This window comes from Mobula birostris, chromosome 22 (assembly GCF_030028105.1).
Source record: "Mobula birostris isolate sMobBir1 chromosome 22, sMobBir1.hap1, whole genome shotgun sequence".
NCBI classification, from domain to species: Eukaryota; Metazoa; Chordata; class Chondrichthyes; order Myliobatiformes; family Myliobatidae; genus Mobula; species Mobula birostris.
The window spans coordinates 48,633,055-48,650,478 of NC_092391.1; the positions used below are offsets into that span (position 1 = coordinate 48,633,055).

The 17,424-nt window shown below is 43.9% G+C and overlaps 1 protein-coding gene across 3 annotated transcripts in view; it reads right to left on the reverse strand.

Annotated features, from left to right (window-relative positions):
• The window catches only part of cacna1ba (calcium channel, voltage-dependent, N type, alpha 1B subunit, a), a 927,013-nt gene that overhangs the window by 55,664 nt on the left and 853,925 nt on the right, over positions 1-17,424 (reverse strand). For all 3 annotated transcript variants that reach the window (XM_072240685.1, XM_072240684.1, XM_072240686.1), the window contains 3 exons: positions 16,733-16,860; positions 6,818-6,914; positions 3,063-3,168 (listed from right to left, as the gene is read on the reverse strand). In XM_072240685.1, the coding sequence (XP_072096786.1) occupies positions 3,063-3,168; positions 6,818-6,914; positions 16,733-16,860 (331 nt within the window). The remainder of the gene's footprint in view (positions 1-3,062; positions 3,169-6,817; positions 6,915-16,732; positions 16,861-17,424) is intronic.

Genomic DNA, 17,424 nt, shown 5'->3' on the forward strand with positions numbered 1-17,424 from the left:
TTGTTTTACCTTGTTCTACCTCAATATACTGTGTAATGATTTGATCTGTACGAACAGTACGCAAGCCAAACTTTTCACTGTAATTCGCTACATGTGCCAATAATAAACCAATACCAGTTCCTGTTGGCTCACACCCAGGGAATGGGAAAAGCTTGTTCTCCGTATTGTCGTGCCCAGGCTTGTGTATCTAGATGGGCAACCCTGACTGAAGGGGGACACACATTCGCTCACTCAGTTGTGACTTGCATGCCGACTTTTTTTTCCCTCAGCATTTTCTGTTTTTATTTCTGGTATTTGCAGATCTTTTGACTTTCCTTTCTATGGGGTACGATTTCAACTCACTGGAGAGTTTTCATAGCAATGCCATGAACTTCAGAATTACCTCAGCTCCTTGATGCCCCAGCCCAGCAAGGTCTGCTTGTTGTCAAGGACCGTCACCCTGTTCTTACCTGGGAACCAAGGGCCGAGATGTTAAGTGGACCTGACAACGAACACATTACTGAGAAGGCGCTCTCGATGTCACTGTTGACGACAGCTTCTGTCATTTAGTTGCTGATAGATCAGGTATAATTGGCTAAGATATGTTGTGTTGGCACAGTCATTCTGGACTGTTTCTGTGCCATATTCTTCTATGCTGTGTTGGGGAGGTTGCTGGTGTTGCTACCACATTGGAGCAGCTCGGTTCAAGCCAAGACTGGCTTTGGAATGCAGGTCTCCTGTCCAACAGCTGGGACGGTGCCCAACGCTTCATCATCGCCAGCCTACCCACCATCAAGGGCATGGACACAGAAAGGCGCTGGACAAAGGCCAGCAATATCATGTGGGATCCTACCCACCCTGCTTATAGACTATTTGTCCCACTCCCATCAGGGAAGAGGCTATGCATCATCCACGCCAGGACCACCAAACTCAAAAACGGTTACTTCCCCAAGCTATGAGGCTGATCAACACCTCCACCCATGAAGCCATCCCACCATGACCACTATTTTATCATTTCCTGTCAGTGTTACCTTATGTACAGACACTCCTTTGCCTGGTGTCACTTTATGTACATGCAATCTTTCTACATACTTGGACTAATCTTTATGTATTGATATTAATTGCGTCATTTATGCTTACCAAGGGAGTAAGAAGTGGTGCTACAGGGGAAATAAGGAGGGGGAATTGACTGATGAGGCAGTGTACCTAAAGGCTCCAGTTCCCTCTTGTGTATTATAATAAGGAAGTAAAATGAACAACCAGTGATCCACATTAATTGTCCATCTTACCAAAGATGTCAGCAGAAACTTCTTTAGGCAGTGTGTTGAGTAAAGGCTATTTTGACTGAGCAGTCCAGAGACTTTCTTTCAAAATCATCTAACGTTCACAGCAGGGAAGATTGATGGAAACCCTGACCCTGAGGAAAGTTCAGCTCAGTTTAATCATCCTCCATTAACTGACCAGACCTGCCACTGAACACCTGTTTCAGAGTTCATCAAGTTTGGTTAAAGATAGGAGTGAAGAAATGTAGAGTACTTGTTCCAACAACATCGAAACCACCACTGGAGTTTAATTATCTATGAAATTCAGGCTTTGCTGCCATAGCCACATTTATTCCCCTGCTCCTGACGCAGACAGCTGCCTTCTCAAACCACCGTACTCCTAGGTTTATATGGCAACAGAGCATGGATGCTCTTTAAATCAGCTCCATTTCTCCACCTTTGGTTTGTATCTGCCTAACCTTTCTATCCACATACTTGTCCAAATGCCATTTAAATGCTGTTATTGCAGCCACTTCCTTAAGTAAAGAAGCCCCATCATTAGTTTCTGATCCATCATCAGGGACCCTGACCACCCAGGCCAGGCTCTCTTCTTGCGGCTGCCATCAGAAAGAAGGTACAGGAGCCTCAGCACCCATACCACCAGGTTCAGGAATAGTTATTATCCTTCAACCATCAGGTGCTTGAACCGGAGGGGATAACTTCACTCAACTTCACTTGCCCCATCAATGAAATGTTCCCACAACTATGGACTCACTTTCAAGGATTCTTCATCCAATGTTCTTGATATATATTGTTTATTTTTTTCTCTTTCTTTTCGTATCTACACAGTTTGTTGTCTTTTGCACGTTGGTTGTTTGTCCATCCTGTTGGGTGTGTTTCCTGATTGATTCTATTGAGTTTCTTGTAGTTACTGTGATTGCCCATAAATAAATGAATCTCAGGGTTGTATATGGTGATATATACACACACACACACGGGAGGGGAGAGAAGATGGCGGCGCAACGGCAGCGCGCACGGCCACTTTGATGATGATATCTGTTATCTGTCAATAGGGGACTGTGCACAATTCTGATTTGATGGAGATAGACATGAGAGCACAGAGGAACATCTGGAAAGATTTCTGAAATGTTCGCTTCGCTGCCGCTGCTACTGTGTGGTAACCGGGATCTCCGGAGCTGAAGGCCTCTAAATCCTCGGCTTTGCGTGTTTCAGCAGCCGGAGAGAGGTCGAAGGCGCTCGGCAGAGGATGGCGTTCGGGAGGCTGTGTCGGAGAGGCTGGTCAGAAGCTTGGAGCTTTCGGATGGATGGACTCAGGGTCGGCTGTGGTCGGCTGCTTCCAAGGTATCAGCAAGTTGACGGTGCCTGGAGGTTTATGGCAGGGAATTTCTCCCTTTTGCTGCCTGCTGTTGGAGACTCTGGAGTTGATCGACTCGGGAGCTTGAGACTTTTTTTCACTGTGCCCATGGTCTGTTCTTCATCAAATTATGGTATTGTTTTGCACTGCTGTAACTATATGTTATAATTATGTGGTTCTGTCAGTGTTAGTCTTTGGTCTGTCCTGTTTTCTGTGATATCACTCCGGAGAAACATTGTATCATTTCTCAATGCATGTATGCATTTCTAAATGACAATAAAAGAGGACTGAGTGTTCTCATAATCTAAATATAGATAGATAGATAGATAACAAATTTACTTTGAACTTAGATGTTTTGAGATATCTTCCTTCTCCAGATATAATGTCCTCAATTCTATTCCACCGGTATTGCATTATTGGATATAGGGGCAAAGACAATTACTCACCTGTAGCAATTTTGACATCAAGGGCTGTTCTAATCAATGCCATCAAGGTCGAAGTGAAATGCACAGAACCATCCTCAGCTATCGGCATGTTCATCCTCACAAGGCGCTGGAAGTGAATTGTAATGTGGACATTTAGTGGTGATTACTGCACTCATCATACTGAACTACCATATATTTGTCTATACATGTTTTCAACAATGTTAGCCATTTATTTGCTGACTTAGGAGTCATCAAATCAGTTTCTTTACTAAGATGTACAGACTACAGAGAATTAGGAAAAGGTTTCCCATTTTTCACAGAAGTGCTTGGAAAACAAGCTTCGAAAGAGGTTATGGCTACTTCTGGAATATTTTTTGGTGCGAAGCATTCCTGAATAAACTGGAAACTGCTAGATTCTGTATTCTAGAGGAATTTTTTTTTACTAATCTGCATTTCAAGCACAGACATAGCCAAGCTTAAGGCTGAAAATAGGTTTAGTGTGATTACTGGTAATCACTTCACTTGTCATTCCAGCATCTCATCTTTCAGGTGTCTGAAGAGAACCAACAGGAATATGAAAGTACCAAGTTTGGGGCATTTTTCTTCTGAGAAGTAAATACTGAATTGATAATACGTCAGTAACTTGGGGCATGACAAACAGACATGCAGTTCCCAAATTTGTAACAAGGTGGTAATAACGTGTAATCAGGGCCCAGTCAGCAGATCAAAGGTTAACACAAGAGAGCATTCGTTCATCTGGAAACAGCACAACGCAGCTAATAACTTATTCCAATGGCAAATGCATTCAGGAGCGAGAGAGATGAGCGACAGGGAGAAGAGGAAAAGAAAAGTGAGTTGTAGAGCAATGAGCAGGCAAATGGAGTGTTCTCCACTACAGCAGGAGCAGGCAGGGACTCGTTATTCAATTCAAAAGACTAGCAATGGAGCACATGCAGGAATGCAACGGCACATGAACTGTACAGGGATCTTGTCCTGCTATTCTGAAGAGAGGCCGTGGAAGATCTGAGAGGCCATTGTACAATTACAGAACAAAGAGAGAGAGAGAGAGAGAGAGAGAGAGAGAGAGACAAAAAAAACAACCTTAGAGTCTTTTATTGAAATAGAAAAGCAGATTTTAAGCTTCAATAAGATTTAAAGAAAAGATCATCTTGCAAACAGTAGGTGGACAGAGAAGTGAAATAAAGAAAAGTGCTACAAGGTATGGTTCAATACAACTGGTTAGATCAATTTAAAAGAAATTAACTTTAGAGAGAGTATACACAAAATACAATTACAATGTTCCACTGCACATCTACAGATTCGAAACCAGAAGGTGCTGTTATATTTAGTAACAGTGATAACTGCAAGTATATAGCTCAATGTATTCACAGGCAACTCAATTGTGAAAATGAGTGGGTATTGATTACACAAATATCAGGAAAATTATTTATTCAAAACATTTCAATTACCCCCCCCCCCCAACAATCTCTGCACATGGAAGTTAATTAGATAATTGGCAAACTGTTTCCCACCCTCCAAGCCCACTCTTTACTTCGAGGCTTGGATTTCCAGCATCTGCAGAATTTCTCTTGTTTTTACTTGCAGACGGTCTGATTTCTGCTCTTTTTCCCTCACTCTCCCCCGACATAATCCCACTCGCCCCCCCCCCCCACCGCCCCAAACTATCATCCTGCACGCAACTCCTTTTTGTTTCAGAAAATCAGTATGCTGAACTAACTTATGATTGTTTTTTTAAGGATAGGGAACAGGAAGTTATAATTATTTTGGTTGGTTTTGTGAAGTCACTCAACCCAAAAGTTGAATGAAAAGAACTAACATCAGCTAATGAAAACTTTGGTGCTCAGATGCTGGAATGAATAAACATACATATCTTGCATTTGATTTTTAACCAGCATGATGACAACACCTGCCGTTAACAGATCATCATGTCATTATTTCAGTTTCTCCATATTCAAGGAGCCCTCAAAGGAAACACAGTACTTCATCAGAACCTATTTGCAACCTAACTACAAGAGAAAAGGGTGGAGGAGAGAGAGAGATATTAGAAGAGGGGGGTAGAGTAGGGGAAGAGAGAGGGGGAAAAGGAAGGTGAGGGGGAGAGATAGGGGAGAGAGGAAAGGTAAGAGGGGAGAAAGAGAAGGTGACAGTAGGGAGAGGGAAGGTGCGAGGAGGGGAAGGGAAGGTGGGGGAGAAAGAGGGGGAGAGGGAAGGTGAGAGGGGAGAGGGGAGTTCAGAGGAGGGAAAGGGAAGGGGAAAAGGAAGGTAAGGGGGAGAGAAAGGGGGAGAATAAAGTGAAGGGGAGTGGGAGAGGGAAGGTGAAAGGAAGAGAGAGAGGAGGAAGAGAGGGGAGAGGGGAGGGGGAGAGGGGGAGAGGGAAGGTGAGGAGGAGAGGGAGAGGAGGGAAGGTGAGCGGGAGAGAGAAGGTGAGAGGAGGAAGAGAGATGGTTGGGGAGAGGGAAGGTGAGGGGGAGGGGGGAGAGGGGGAGAGAGGGGGAGAGATGGGCGGTGGGGGGGGCGAGTGGGATTATGTCGGGGGAGAGTGAGGGAGAGGGGAGGGGGAGACGGAAGGTGAGGAGGAGAGGGAGAGAGGAGGGAAGTTGAGAGGGAGAAGAAAGGTGAGAGGAGGAAGGGAGAAGGTTGGGGAGAGGGAAGGTGAGGGGGAGAGGGGGAGAGAGAGGGGGAGAGAAAGGGGGAGAGGGAAGGTGAGAAGAAGAGGGGAGGGGGAGATGGAAGGTGAGGAGGAGAGGGAGCGAGGAGGGAAGGTGAGAGGAGGAAGAGAGAAGGTTGGGGAGAGGGAAGGTGAGAGGGGGAGAGAAAGGGGAGAGGGAAGGTGAGGGGGGAGAGGGGGAGAGGGAAGGTGAAAGGGAGTGAGAGAAGAGGGGGCGAAGGAAGATAAGAGGGGGATTGAGGGTGAGAGAGCGGGGGCTGGAGAGAGAGGGAGAGAGGAGGGAAGGTGAGCGAGGAGGGAAGGTGAGAGGAGGAAGAGAAAAAGTTGGGGAGAGGGAAGGTGAGGGGGAGAGGGAAGGTGAGGGGGAGAGGGGGAGAGGGAAGGTGAAAGGGAGTGAGAGAAGAGGGGGTGAAGGAAGATAAGAGGGGGATTGAGGGTGAGAGAGCAGGGGCTGGAGAGAGAGGGCGAGAGGAGGGAAGGTGAGCGAGAAGGTGAGAGGAGGAAGAGAGAAGGTTGGGGAGAGGGAAGGTGAGAGGGGGAGAGGGGGAGAGGGAAGGTGAAAGGGAACGAGGGAAGATAAGAGGGGGATTGAGGGGGAGAGAGCGGGGGCTGGAGAGAGAGGGAGAGAGGACGGGTGAAAGGGAGGGGGAAGAGGTTAAGTGGAGGGAGAAACCTAGCCAATTTGATACAAACTTTGTGGTGCTGCTTTTTCCTTTATTATAAGATTATGAATATTAAGTATAATTGGATTATCTGTATTAAGGGACTGAGCAATAATACTTGGAATAAAAATCACCCCTTTTTACTGAGCATTCCTATGAGTGTGTTTATGTGCTAATATTTGGAACAAATGATTTTATTTTAAAATGGATTTATCTGAAGGAAGATATTGTTCCTTGGAATAACGCCCCTCCAAGCTTTTCAATTAGGAAAGACGTAGATGAGTTTAAATACTATTGACAATGTGACTTTTGAATCAGAAATGGAAGAATACAATGGTTACAGAAATATAACAGCACACAAAATAAAGCACAGATCTGGACTGGACACACAGGGCTGGTTTGTGTACACTTGGTTCATATGCTACCTTGTAGGCGATTCTTGCAGGACATTTCTTTCCCAGGCCCAGGGGAGGACACATGTGTCTCAGCATCTCATACATGTCACTGTAAGTGATGCGTCCACTTGACAAAATAAGTGAAGTAAAAACCAAAATAGAAACACAAAAAGGGAACGATCACAAACATGGAAAACAAAGCAGAGTCCAGGTTAATTATATTGCAAAACATCAGTGCAAGATTTTCCAATGCAAATACAGGCTTTGCACAGGAATGTATCTTCACCATGAAATCTAGGCTCCTAATCCCTGTTTCAATAAAGAATGATTGACAGTTTAGTAAATGGTAGAATGGTAGTATTAATGATGGCTTCTTTCAGGGCTGCATGCCAAGAAGTTTCCAGCAAACTCATAAAAGCCAAATATTGGAATGAATCATACATGATGATTAGGTCAATCATTCCTAGTCAAATGCAGACAGTCAGGACTATTGGGATTATCCATGTACCAGGTGAATTCCAAACCTTATAGGCCAACCCATGAGGGCAGTTCTTTCCTAAGCCAAGAGGTGGTGAGATAATGCGTAACAAATTGTACATATCCTTATAATGAATCCGGCAACTGGAAAAGAATTTCACAGATTAGAAAACGAGACCTGCAAATGAATTCATGACACAAGGCTTCATATCAGAGAACTGACTGAGTGACACAAAGCAAAAGGGGAAAACAATGAAATAACCAGGCAGGAAATAATAAAATGAAAGAAAAACATTGAATTGGGACACACAGAATAAATTCAAATGCTTGCAAAATGAAACTTGCATCCTCAGTCAGCCACTCTTGCAGTGGTGAACATATTAACTTTAGAATTTATTTACTGTAGGTCAAAAGCCAGTTATATTGCATGTTGGGTTTTGTTTCATCTGCACGGACAAATAATCAGTGGAAGCTCCACTTATAAATTTAAAATCAAAAGATTTGTAATACTGGATGTATTGCCTGATCAGAAACATGAGTAATAAATATTTCTGCGATTGATACAGCCCCTTTAAAATACTTGTTTCCAGGACTTGGGTATTAAATGAACTGAAATTGAAGTCATTACTTGGACATTAAATTCCACGCTAATAGCTTGTAAGCTAATTATTGAGTGAAAATCCCAGACAGTTCATGAGGAAAACAATACTTACATTTGATCTTTAAGGGTATAATGAGAGGAGTGACTGTCACTAATAACACATTTACAATGGGAATATAAACACAGTAATCTAAACAGATTTGATTTAAGTGTAAAACATGTTCAATAACAAACCTGAAAAAGTACATAAAGATCTCAATTGTGCATCATCATAAAATATTGTCACAGAGTTACCAGGCATTGTATAATAATGAATGACAAAATTCAGTAAAACTGGCATATATTTAAAGTTAGAACCCATTCGTCTTGTTTGATGTCTGTTGGCTTTTGAAAGAATTCTCCAGTCTATGTTCAAGTTTCAATTAATGAAACCTGTCCTTCACATATATAATTGTCTGTCTTTATGGGTGACCTCTTATCGAATTTCATTGAGTCTGCCTGCCTTTGTACAAGCTACTTGCAGAAGGAAGTAATCTAGGAAATGGCAGACAGTGCTCTTTGGTTGCTCTGTAATGTTTATTCTTTCGGGTTCCTCACCTCACAGTTCTCATTTCTTGCTCTTCACATGTAATCAATGACATTTGCTATTTGTACCCAATAGTGACATTGAGATTTAAAGCAGCCACGATAATCAAAGACCTCCCCACCCCGGAATCCTCTCTTTCCCCCCCTCCCATTAGGCAGAAGTCTGAAATTACACATCACCAAGCTCAAGGTCAGCTTCTACCCGCTGTTATAAGACTGCTAAGTGGTTCTCTAGCACAATAAAATGTATTCCTGATCTCACAATCAACATTATAATGATCATGCACTTTATTATTTACCTGCACTGCACTCTCTCTGTAGCTGTTACACTTTATTCTGCATTGTTATTGTTTTACCTTGTTCTGCTTCAATGAACTATGCCATGATGTGATCTGCATGAACAGTATGCAAGGCAAAGCCTTTCTTGGCACATGTGACAATAATAAACCAGTACCAATGAGTTGCTGAGTTGCTGTTCCCTGAGCAGCTCATGAAGTTCAGTGTGGAAGTATGGGTGAAGGCTTCCCAGCACTAATGGCAGAGGATTCAGACGAGCAACCTGTTCCATTTTGGATGCAAAACATGAGCAGTTTCTACATCCATTTCAATGCAGACACTGAGTACCATGCATGTATTTGAACTAGTTTTTCTGTAATTGTTTACAGTTTGGAAAGTTTTGGGATGTTGGAAACTTTTCACATAATACGCAGGCATTCTTTCAGCCAGCTGTCAAATTCCCTTGGGCAGGACTCACTCTGCACCATTCCTACGTACGACCTCACACTTGACATCTCTCAAACTGCACAACGGTAAGGTTGGCTGTTCTTGTAAGTGGTGCAAGTGCCAACGGCTCACCATGAACTACAGCATTTATTAAGTAACTTGGCAACTAATCAGGCACATCTCTAGACAGAATTCAAAATATTTGAGCCCAAACTTACTAAGAGCAGAAATACCTTTATAGTTGTGTTCAGTGTTGAAGGCATGGCTGATGAGTGCAAAGACTTTGTGTCCAAGGGAGATACAAACAGAGGACAAAGGCTAGGTCAGCTATTTTTTCTACAGGTACAGACTGGGCCACAGACTGATCTCATTGAGAACAAAGACTGGACAATTGCTTACACTCAGCTCCTCTGCGAGATAGTATTAGGACATTGAATTCTTGTTTGTGAGTATTGGTCTCCTCTTTTCAAAACTCAAGTCAGTGACAATCAGTGTGTAGAGCCACTGGTGGTGTCACGGAGAATGAGCTTTAGTGCAGGCCTGCAGTAGTCCACCTCATAGAGTCACACAGCATGGAAACAGGCACCTAGGGCCAACTCGTCATGCCAGCCACGGTGTTCACCAAGCTACTCCCATCGGCCCCTGTATCTCAGTTAGGAAAACCAACAGGTGTGGAGATTGGCATAGGACAGGGCGAAGAGGCTGGTGGTGGTTTGAAGGAATCACAGAGAACTGCTGGAGAGTGGAAATCAGACGTGGGCACAATCAGATTAAGATATGATACCATCAATGGATGCTCAGAGTTCAGTCCTACAAGGAGGACAGTGACTTGGGTGAGATTTTAATGGAGCACAGGAGCTCTGGAAAGGAGGATCCAGTATTGGGGGAGGGGGCAGAATGTCCTAGCACTAAATATAAGATTTCAAGCATCAGTAATGATTGTCCCTCCTGTAATTGTGTTGGAAATGTCATTATTCTCCCTGAACCGTGGCTTCCCCTCTACCATTGTTCAGATTTATTTTATCACATGTACATCGAAACAGTCAGTTAAACTTTTGTTTGCATTAACAGCCAACACAACCTAAGGTTGTGCTGGGGGAGCCCACAAGTGCCATGACACATTCTGGCACCAACACAGCATGGCCACTATGTTCAGCAGAACAACACTAGCAACAACAGCAGGCCTCCAGGCCTCTGACCACCAGCCCCCTTCCTCCAGGCCTCTGGCCATCTGATCACCAGTCGTCCGATCACCAGTCCTCTGACCACCAGTCCTCTGCCTCCAGGCCCACTGACCACCAGCCCTCTGCTTCCAGGCCTCTGACCACCAGCCCTCAGCCTCCAGGCCTCTGACCACCAGTCCTTGCCTCTAGGCCTCTGACCACCAGTCCTCAGCCTCCAGGCCACTGACCACCAGCCCTCTGCCTCCGGGCCTCTGACTACCAGCCTTCTACTTCCAGGCCTATGACCACCTGTCCTTTGACCATCTGATTACCTGTCCTCTGACCACCTGTCCTTTGATTACCTGTCCTTTGATCACCTGTCCTCCGACCATCTGATCAATAGTCCTCTATCACCATTCCTTGGCTGGGACATCAGACTCCCAGACATTGGCCTTCCAACCTTCAGTCACTGGTGCAGACTCATAGACCCAAGTGTTTTGGCCTTTAGCCCTCGATCTCCAGACTCTCCGACTTTGTTCTTTGACCTTCAGATTTCAACCTCCGGACAACCGGCCTCTGAGTATTGACAGGGTCGCTGGTCTATGATGCAGGGCGCTCTAACCTCGACTCCAACCACCGCTCCCGCTCCTGACTCTTCATTTACTGCCCTGACATCTAATTCACCCTCATCCCTGTGCCTAAGCCCTGACCTGTCTACTAACTCCCCATGCCACCCCCCGCAAGACCATTGCTATGAACCTAATAATCAACTGTCTGAGCCACAGCCTCAAAAGGTACCTCAGCTCGGTGCCATCTTAACCAGTCGTGGAGATGAAAGCTCATGAACACCCCATCTCGGTCTGGTGCACCTCAGCTCCCTCACTCTTCTCCAGCACAGGCAGTGTAGCCCTGGTCCTCATCTCCCACCTCACCAAGCTCCACGTTCAACACATCTTTTTCCTCAATTTCCAACACCCTAAAAGAAACTCCACAAGCTGCATATCTTCTCCTCTCCCCCTCTTTCACTGTTTCACAGAAATCATTTTTCTCTTCCCACAAACCACCTCCTTGTTATGACATTCACCATCCAGGGACCCAGACAGTCTTTTCAGGTAAATCAGTGCCCTTCGTTCAATCTATTGTATTGACTTCAGTGTTCACAATGCAGTCTCCTCTTCACTGAAGAAATCAAATGCAGACTGGCTGACAGCTTTGCAGAGTACCTGCATTCAATCAATGGGGGCTGGCCCTAGGCTATTGATCCATGTTAATTCCCTATCCTCCCCCCCCACTCCAACCTATTGGTCTGTGGCCTCCTGTACGATTACACCGAGGCCCAACCCAAGTCAGGGCATGAAGCACCTTCTGGACATAATGTTCAAATTTATCAGCTCCGGAAGTTAATTTGTGTCTGTATCAGACACCTGTCACCAGTCTGTGATACTGGCTCAGCTAGTTCCCTCTCATTTGCTTTCCCTTCTGCATGGGAGTGGAGGTCGTGCCCATCCCAATCGGATAAACTCGTCCTCCCACTGCTTTGCATTTCACAACACTTCATTACTTTTCCTGTGTCCTTGTGTCTGTGTTCTCCCCCTTTATCTGCCCCCATTCACATACTGATCAGTTTCCAGTTTAGCTCCATTGTCACCCCAGTTTTATCCTCTCAGAGACATTAACTCCCCCCACCCTCCCTTCAGCTTAACAAACTTCTTCTGTCGCCTTCACACAGTCCTGACAAAAGATCTTCAACTGGAAATGTTAACCCTGTTTCTCTTCCCACAGATAACATATGATCTTGGGTATTTGTCTTTACCCGCATGTGCAGTAAATAAAATGAATGGACATGATCCCTGAGTATTTCCATCATTTTCTGTTTTGATTATTGTCATATACAATCAGTGGCCGCTTTATTAGTGCACGTTCATGATGGTCTTCTGCTGAAACTCATCCACTTCAAGGTTGGACGTGTTGTGTGTTCAGAGATGCTCTCCTGCACACCACTGTTGTGATGTGTGGTTATTTGAGTTACTGTTGCCTTCCTGTCAGCTTGAAACAGTCTGACCATTCTCCGCAAAGCTCTCTCATTAACAATGAGTTTTTGCCCACAGAACTGCCACTCACAGGATGGTTTTGTTTCTTGCACTGTTCTCTGAAAACTCTAGAGACTGTTGTGCATGAAAATCCCAGGAAATCAGCAGCTTCTGGGATACTCAAACCACCCCATCTGGCACCAACAATTATTCCACAGTGAAAGTCACAGAAATCACATTTCTTCACCATTCTGACTTGTTCTGAGAAAAACACCTGAACCTCTTGACCATGTCTGCTTTCTGAGTTGCTGCCACATTATTGCTTGATTAGATATTTGCATTAACGAGCAGGTGTAAGGTTGTACCTAATGAAGTGTCTTTATTACTGAGTGTATGCAGTCTAAACATTGCTGCCATCACTTCTCTCCCAGGGTTTGGACTGACTGGTTTTTGCACATCTGAAGTGTGAGCGAAATGTCCTTAAGGGAAGCTCAAACAATCAAAGGTCAAAGCACCAAAATAATCAATGATGAAACGCTCAATCAGAATGACAACAGAGTTTCATGCTTTTCATTTGGGTGTGGTAAAGATGTTGTGAAGACAAACCACCCAAAATCATACCTTATCTACATCCTGATGTAAAGTTATTCTAGCAACTTATTATAATCGACCAAATCAAATAATCACATAAATATTACATTTCAAGCAACACACACAAAATGCTGGAGGAACTTAGCAGGTCAGGCAGCATCTATGGGTAAGATTACAGTTGACATTTTGGGCCAAGACCCTTCATCAGGACTGGAGGAAAAAAGGATGAGGAGTCAGAGTGAGAAAGTGGGGGGAGGGGAGGAAGAAACATAAGGTGATCGGTGAAACCAGGATGGGGAGGGGTGAAGTAAAGATCTGGCAAGTTGATTGGTGCAAGAGATACAGGGCTGGGTATGGGGGTATCTAATAGGAGAGGACAGAAGGAATGGAAGAAAGAAAAGGGGTTGGAGCACCAGATGAGTGCAGGCAAGGAGGTAAGATGAGAGAGGATTGGTGAAAGGGGACGGGGTGGGGATTGACATTTCGGAAGTATAATTAAAATGGGCAGCCTCTGGGAGATCCCGTTCTCATTCCAACATGTCAATCCATGGCCTCCTCTACTGACGTGATGAAGCCACACTCAGGCTGGAGGAGCAACACCTTGTATTCTGTCTGGGTGACCTCCAACCTGATGACAATGACATCGATTTCTCAAACTTCAGTAATGGCCACCCCTCCCCTCACCATTTCCTTTTCCCTCTCTCACTTTATCTCCTTGCCTGCACTCTCTGGTACTCCTCCCCCTTCCCTTTCTTCCATGGCCTTCTGTCCTCTCCTATTAGACTCTGCCTTCTCCAGCCCTGTATCTCTTGCACCCATCAACTTCCCAGCTCTTTACTTCACTCTTCCCCCTCCTGGTTTCACCCATCATCTTGTGTTTTTCCTCCCCTCCCCCACCCTTCTCACTCTGACTCATCTTTTTTTCTCCCATCCTGAGGAAATCTCAGCTTGAAACATCAGCTGCACTCTTTTCCATGGATGCTGCCTGGCCTGCTGAGTTCCTCCAGCAGTTGTGTGTGTGTGTGTGTGTGTGTGTGTGTGTGTGTGTGTGTGTGTGTGTGTGTGTGTGTGTGTGTGTGTGTGTGTGTTGCTTGGGTTTCCAGCATCTACATATTTTCTCTTATTTGTGATTGAAAAATTACATTTCATATCTTCAACCCTGACCTTAAATTTTATTCTATTCTGCATCTGGCTCTGCTTTTAATATCTAGTTACTCTGGACAATCTTGGATTGTTTTCTCTGGGCCAGTGGAGACTGGAGGGAGATCTGAAAGTTTATATGAGAGGAACAGGGTCAGAACGTCTAATACTAGAGGGAATGCATTTACGGTGAGAGTAGGTAAATTCAGAAAACATGTGGGGAGGGGGAAGCTTTACTTTACACCCTGATGCCTGAAATGCACTGCCTGGGTTGGTAGTGGAGGCCGATACAACAGAGACAGAAGAGGTTCTGCAGATATTGGGAATCTTGAGCAAAACACACAAAATGCTGGCGAAACTCAGCAGATCAGGCAGCATCTATGGAGGGAAGTGTCCCGGGCTGAGACCCTTCATCTGCGTCCACACATGGATGACTTGTGGGTGTTGCAAGTACAATACAGGTGTTAAGGAGGATTTTAGATAAGAACATGAATGTGCAGAGGACATTGTAGGCAGATAGGATTAGATTAGTCAGGAAGTTAATCACTTGCTTCATTGGTTTGGCCAGCACTGTGGGCTGAAGGGCCGGTCCCTGAGCCGTACTGGTCTATGTCCTCGTGCTGCTCAGCTGAATGGGATGAACTTGACCGAGTGCAGCACACTGATGTGACTGAGGATGAATTTTGATGGAATTGATTTTTCAGTAGCGGAGAGGAGAGCCGGATGTGAAGAAGGACACATCTCATCTGTTCCAATTCTAACAACCATGACTGACTAACCGCAATGGAGATTTAACCCAACCTGGGGTTTTCCAATTTGCCCTTGAGCTTCAGTTAAGTACCTTCATTTGATGAAAATGGAAATTCTAAGATGTAAGCAGCAGGGCACAGTCAAAAGGCAATGCAATTTCTGTGTGTAATTTCTCAATTATTTACTGTGTAAATAATGAGATATTATTATTTTGAACAAATTCCTATGGTTCCCTGACCTCTAAGGTTTGTCCTTACAGAGGGATATGAATGTAGAAAATAAAATCATAGTTTTGTAAAAAAAAATTATAATAGCACAGGGGTTTCAAGAGAACTCAGTTAAAAAGGAGCATCCTTTTGTCCTCCAAAAGCTTACATGGAAAAATATCTCACTATTGAAATTACCAGGATATAATAGTTTAGAAACAACCCAACTTTGGTTGCTAAATGTAACTTATTTTAGCAACCGTCTGTGCTGTTCTTGCCTCATGCAGAGGGAAGTTCAATGTTAATAGAAAAGGACTGATTATCTATTTCCTTGCTTCATTGCTTTCTAACTGCACAGTAACTAGTAAAGGTGGCTTTATCCACTGATTAATGACAATCTTCTAGAGAGTGGTCAGTCACGTCAGCCAACATCCGACAAACATTAACTGTTCTTGCAGGCAGAATTAAACAAAGGGAGACATCAAATTACTATTCCCAGCTAGCCACAGTGTAGAAGAGTCCAATTTCATGTTTTGGATCAATCACATTAACTTTTAATCAAAGTTATTGATTAATAAATAATGTTTGTTTTATACATTTGTTTCCTTCAAAGATTTGAACTTTTTGACTTTATAAAACTCTTTGGAAAACCCTTCCTGCATTTGCTTTAAACAGCCTGCAGTGGGAGTTCATGGATCACACTGGCCCCTAACCGTAGGAAGCTAAAATCGAGAATGCAGCAATTTATGTACTGGATCTACTGTGGAATCTTATAAACAGGTTATTGTGGGCTGAAGTCGATGAGGAAGGAAGGCCCTATTTTGTCCTTAGTGTGGGGAAATGTGCTTCCTTCCAGCCCGAGTGTGACCATGTATACAAAGCTATACCTCAGCCCAAAAAATCAGGGCCAAGGCCAAACACACTCTAACAGCAGTGTGATTAACAATAAGAAAAAATGGAGGCAGAAGGACAGTTGAAGTGTTCAACTTGACTGGAGCAGCCTAAACAAAACTAGGGTGCACATTCACGCAATGCAGGGGTTCCCAAGCTTGTTTATGCCATGGACCAATACAGGGGTTCCATGGACCCCAGGTTGAAAACCCCTGACCTAAAGAATGTATAAATCTCAGCTATGCCAAGATGTCAATACATCAACTGGATGATAGTAACCTACATTTGGAGAACTACAGAGTGCTCCTGTGCATGCTCAAGAGGCCAGGGACTTTGAAAAGTCCTGCTTGTGTGGGCACTTTCCTGTTTGGGGAATGGAAGATTGCACAATGGAGCCCTTGCTAGGAAGGAAGATGGAGAATAAAGACAAAGTTATGGGAATTTTTCAGGGCTTTCATCTCCTCAAGAATACATCTGGCACAATCATATAAAGATGTTACAACTTTGCACCCTTATGATTACATTCTCAACTCCTGTTTTCAGTCATTTCTTCTCATTTTTATTCTGTCATTGGATAATAAAGGCACCGGAAAAGCCAGATGTTGCTACAAATTTCTGGCCGATTTCTGTGAGAGATATTCTCGGCACAGCTCTCCTCAAAATATTTAATCGAATTTTCTTCAACATTATAGATGGGTGATGTGACATCACACAGATCTCGCATTCAGTCAAATCCAACCCATTCAGTGTTGGACATTCCACTTGGAAGTAAGCTTAGTTTTACTTACCAGGCTCCTGGATCGTAGTCAGCCCAGACACGGACAAACTCATCCAAGTGGTGAGGTCCCAAGATGGAGGAGTCACGGGTTAAATATTCAAAATTGTCCATAATGACAGCTACAAAAAGATTTAACATCTAGAAAAGGATAAAAAGAATCACATGGATTGTTTATTGAATTGATTGAAAATATACAACTTAACTTTACAAAAGTTAAAAAAGTTAAAAGTTAACTTTACAAAAGTTTTGAATGAAATCCCTGAAAACTCAACATCACCCTATTGCACATTGCCTCTGTAGTTGTTGTCTAATGTAATAGATATTAAAATGGCAATAGAAGTTTGAAAAAGAGTCTCTGTTGCCATTGTAATATTTATGCAAGACGTATTGACGAGAACGCTGATTGATTGTGTTGAACACCGATGATATCAATGAATAGAAAACACAATAAGTGTTGGAAGGCATTTGGCTTTGGTTGGAGTGACGGAGAGAAGAAACAGCATTTATTCCCCAAACAAGAGAAAACCTGCAGATGCTGGACGTTTCTGACAAAGGGTCTTGGCCCGAAACGTTGACTGTACATTTTTCCATAGATGCTGCCCGGTCTCCTGAGTTCCTTCTCTATTTTGAGTGTGTTGCATTTATTCCTCAGTGTTGGTTTCTGTAACGGATAATTTGTTTGTTTGCAACTCTTTGGTATGT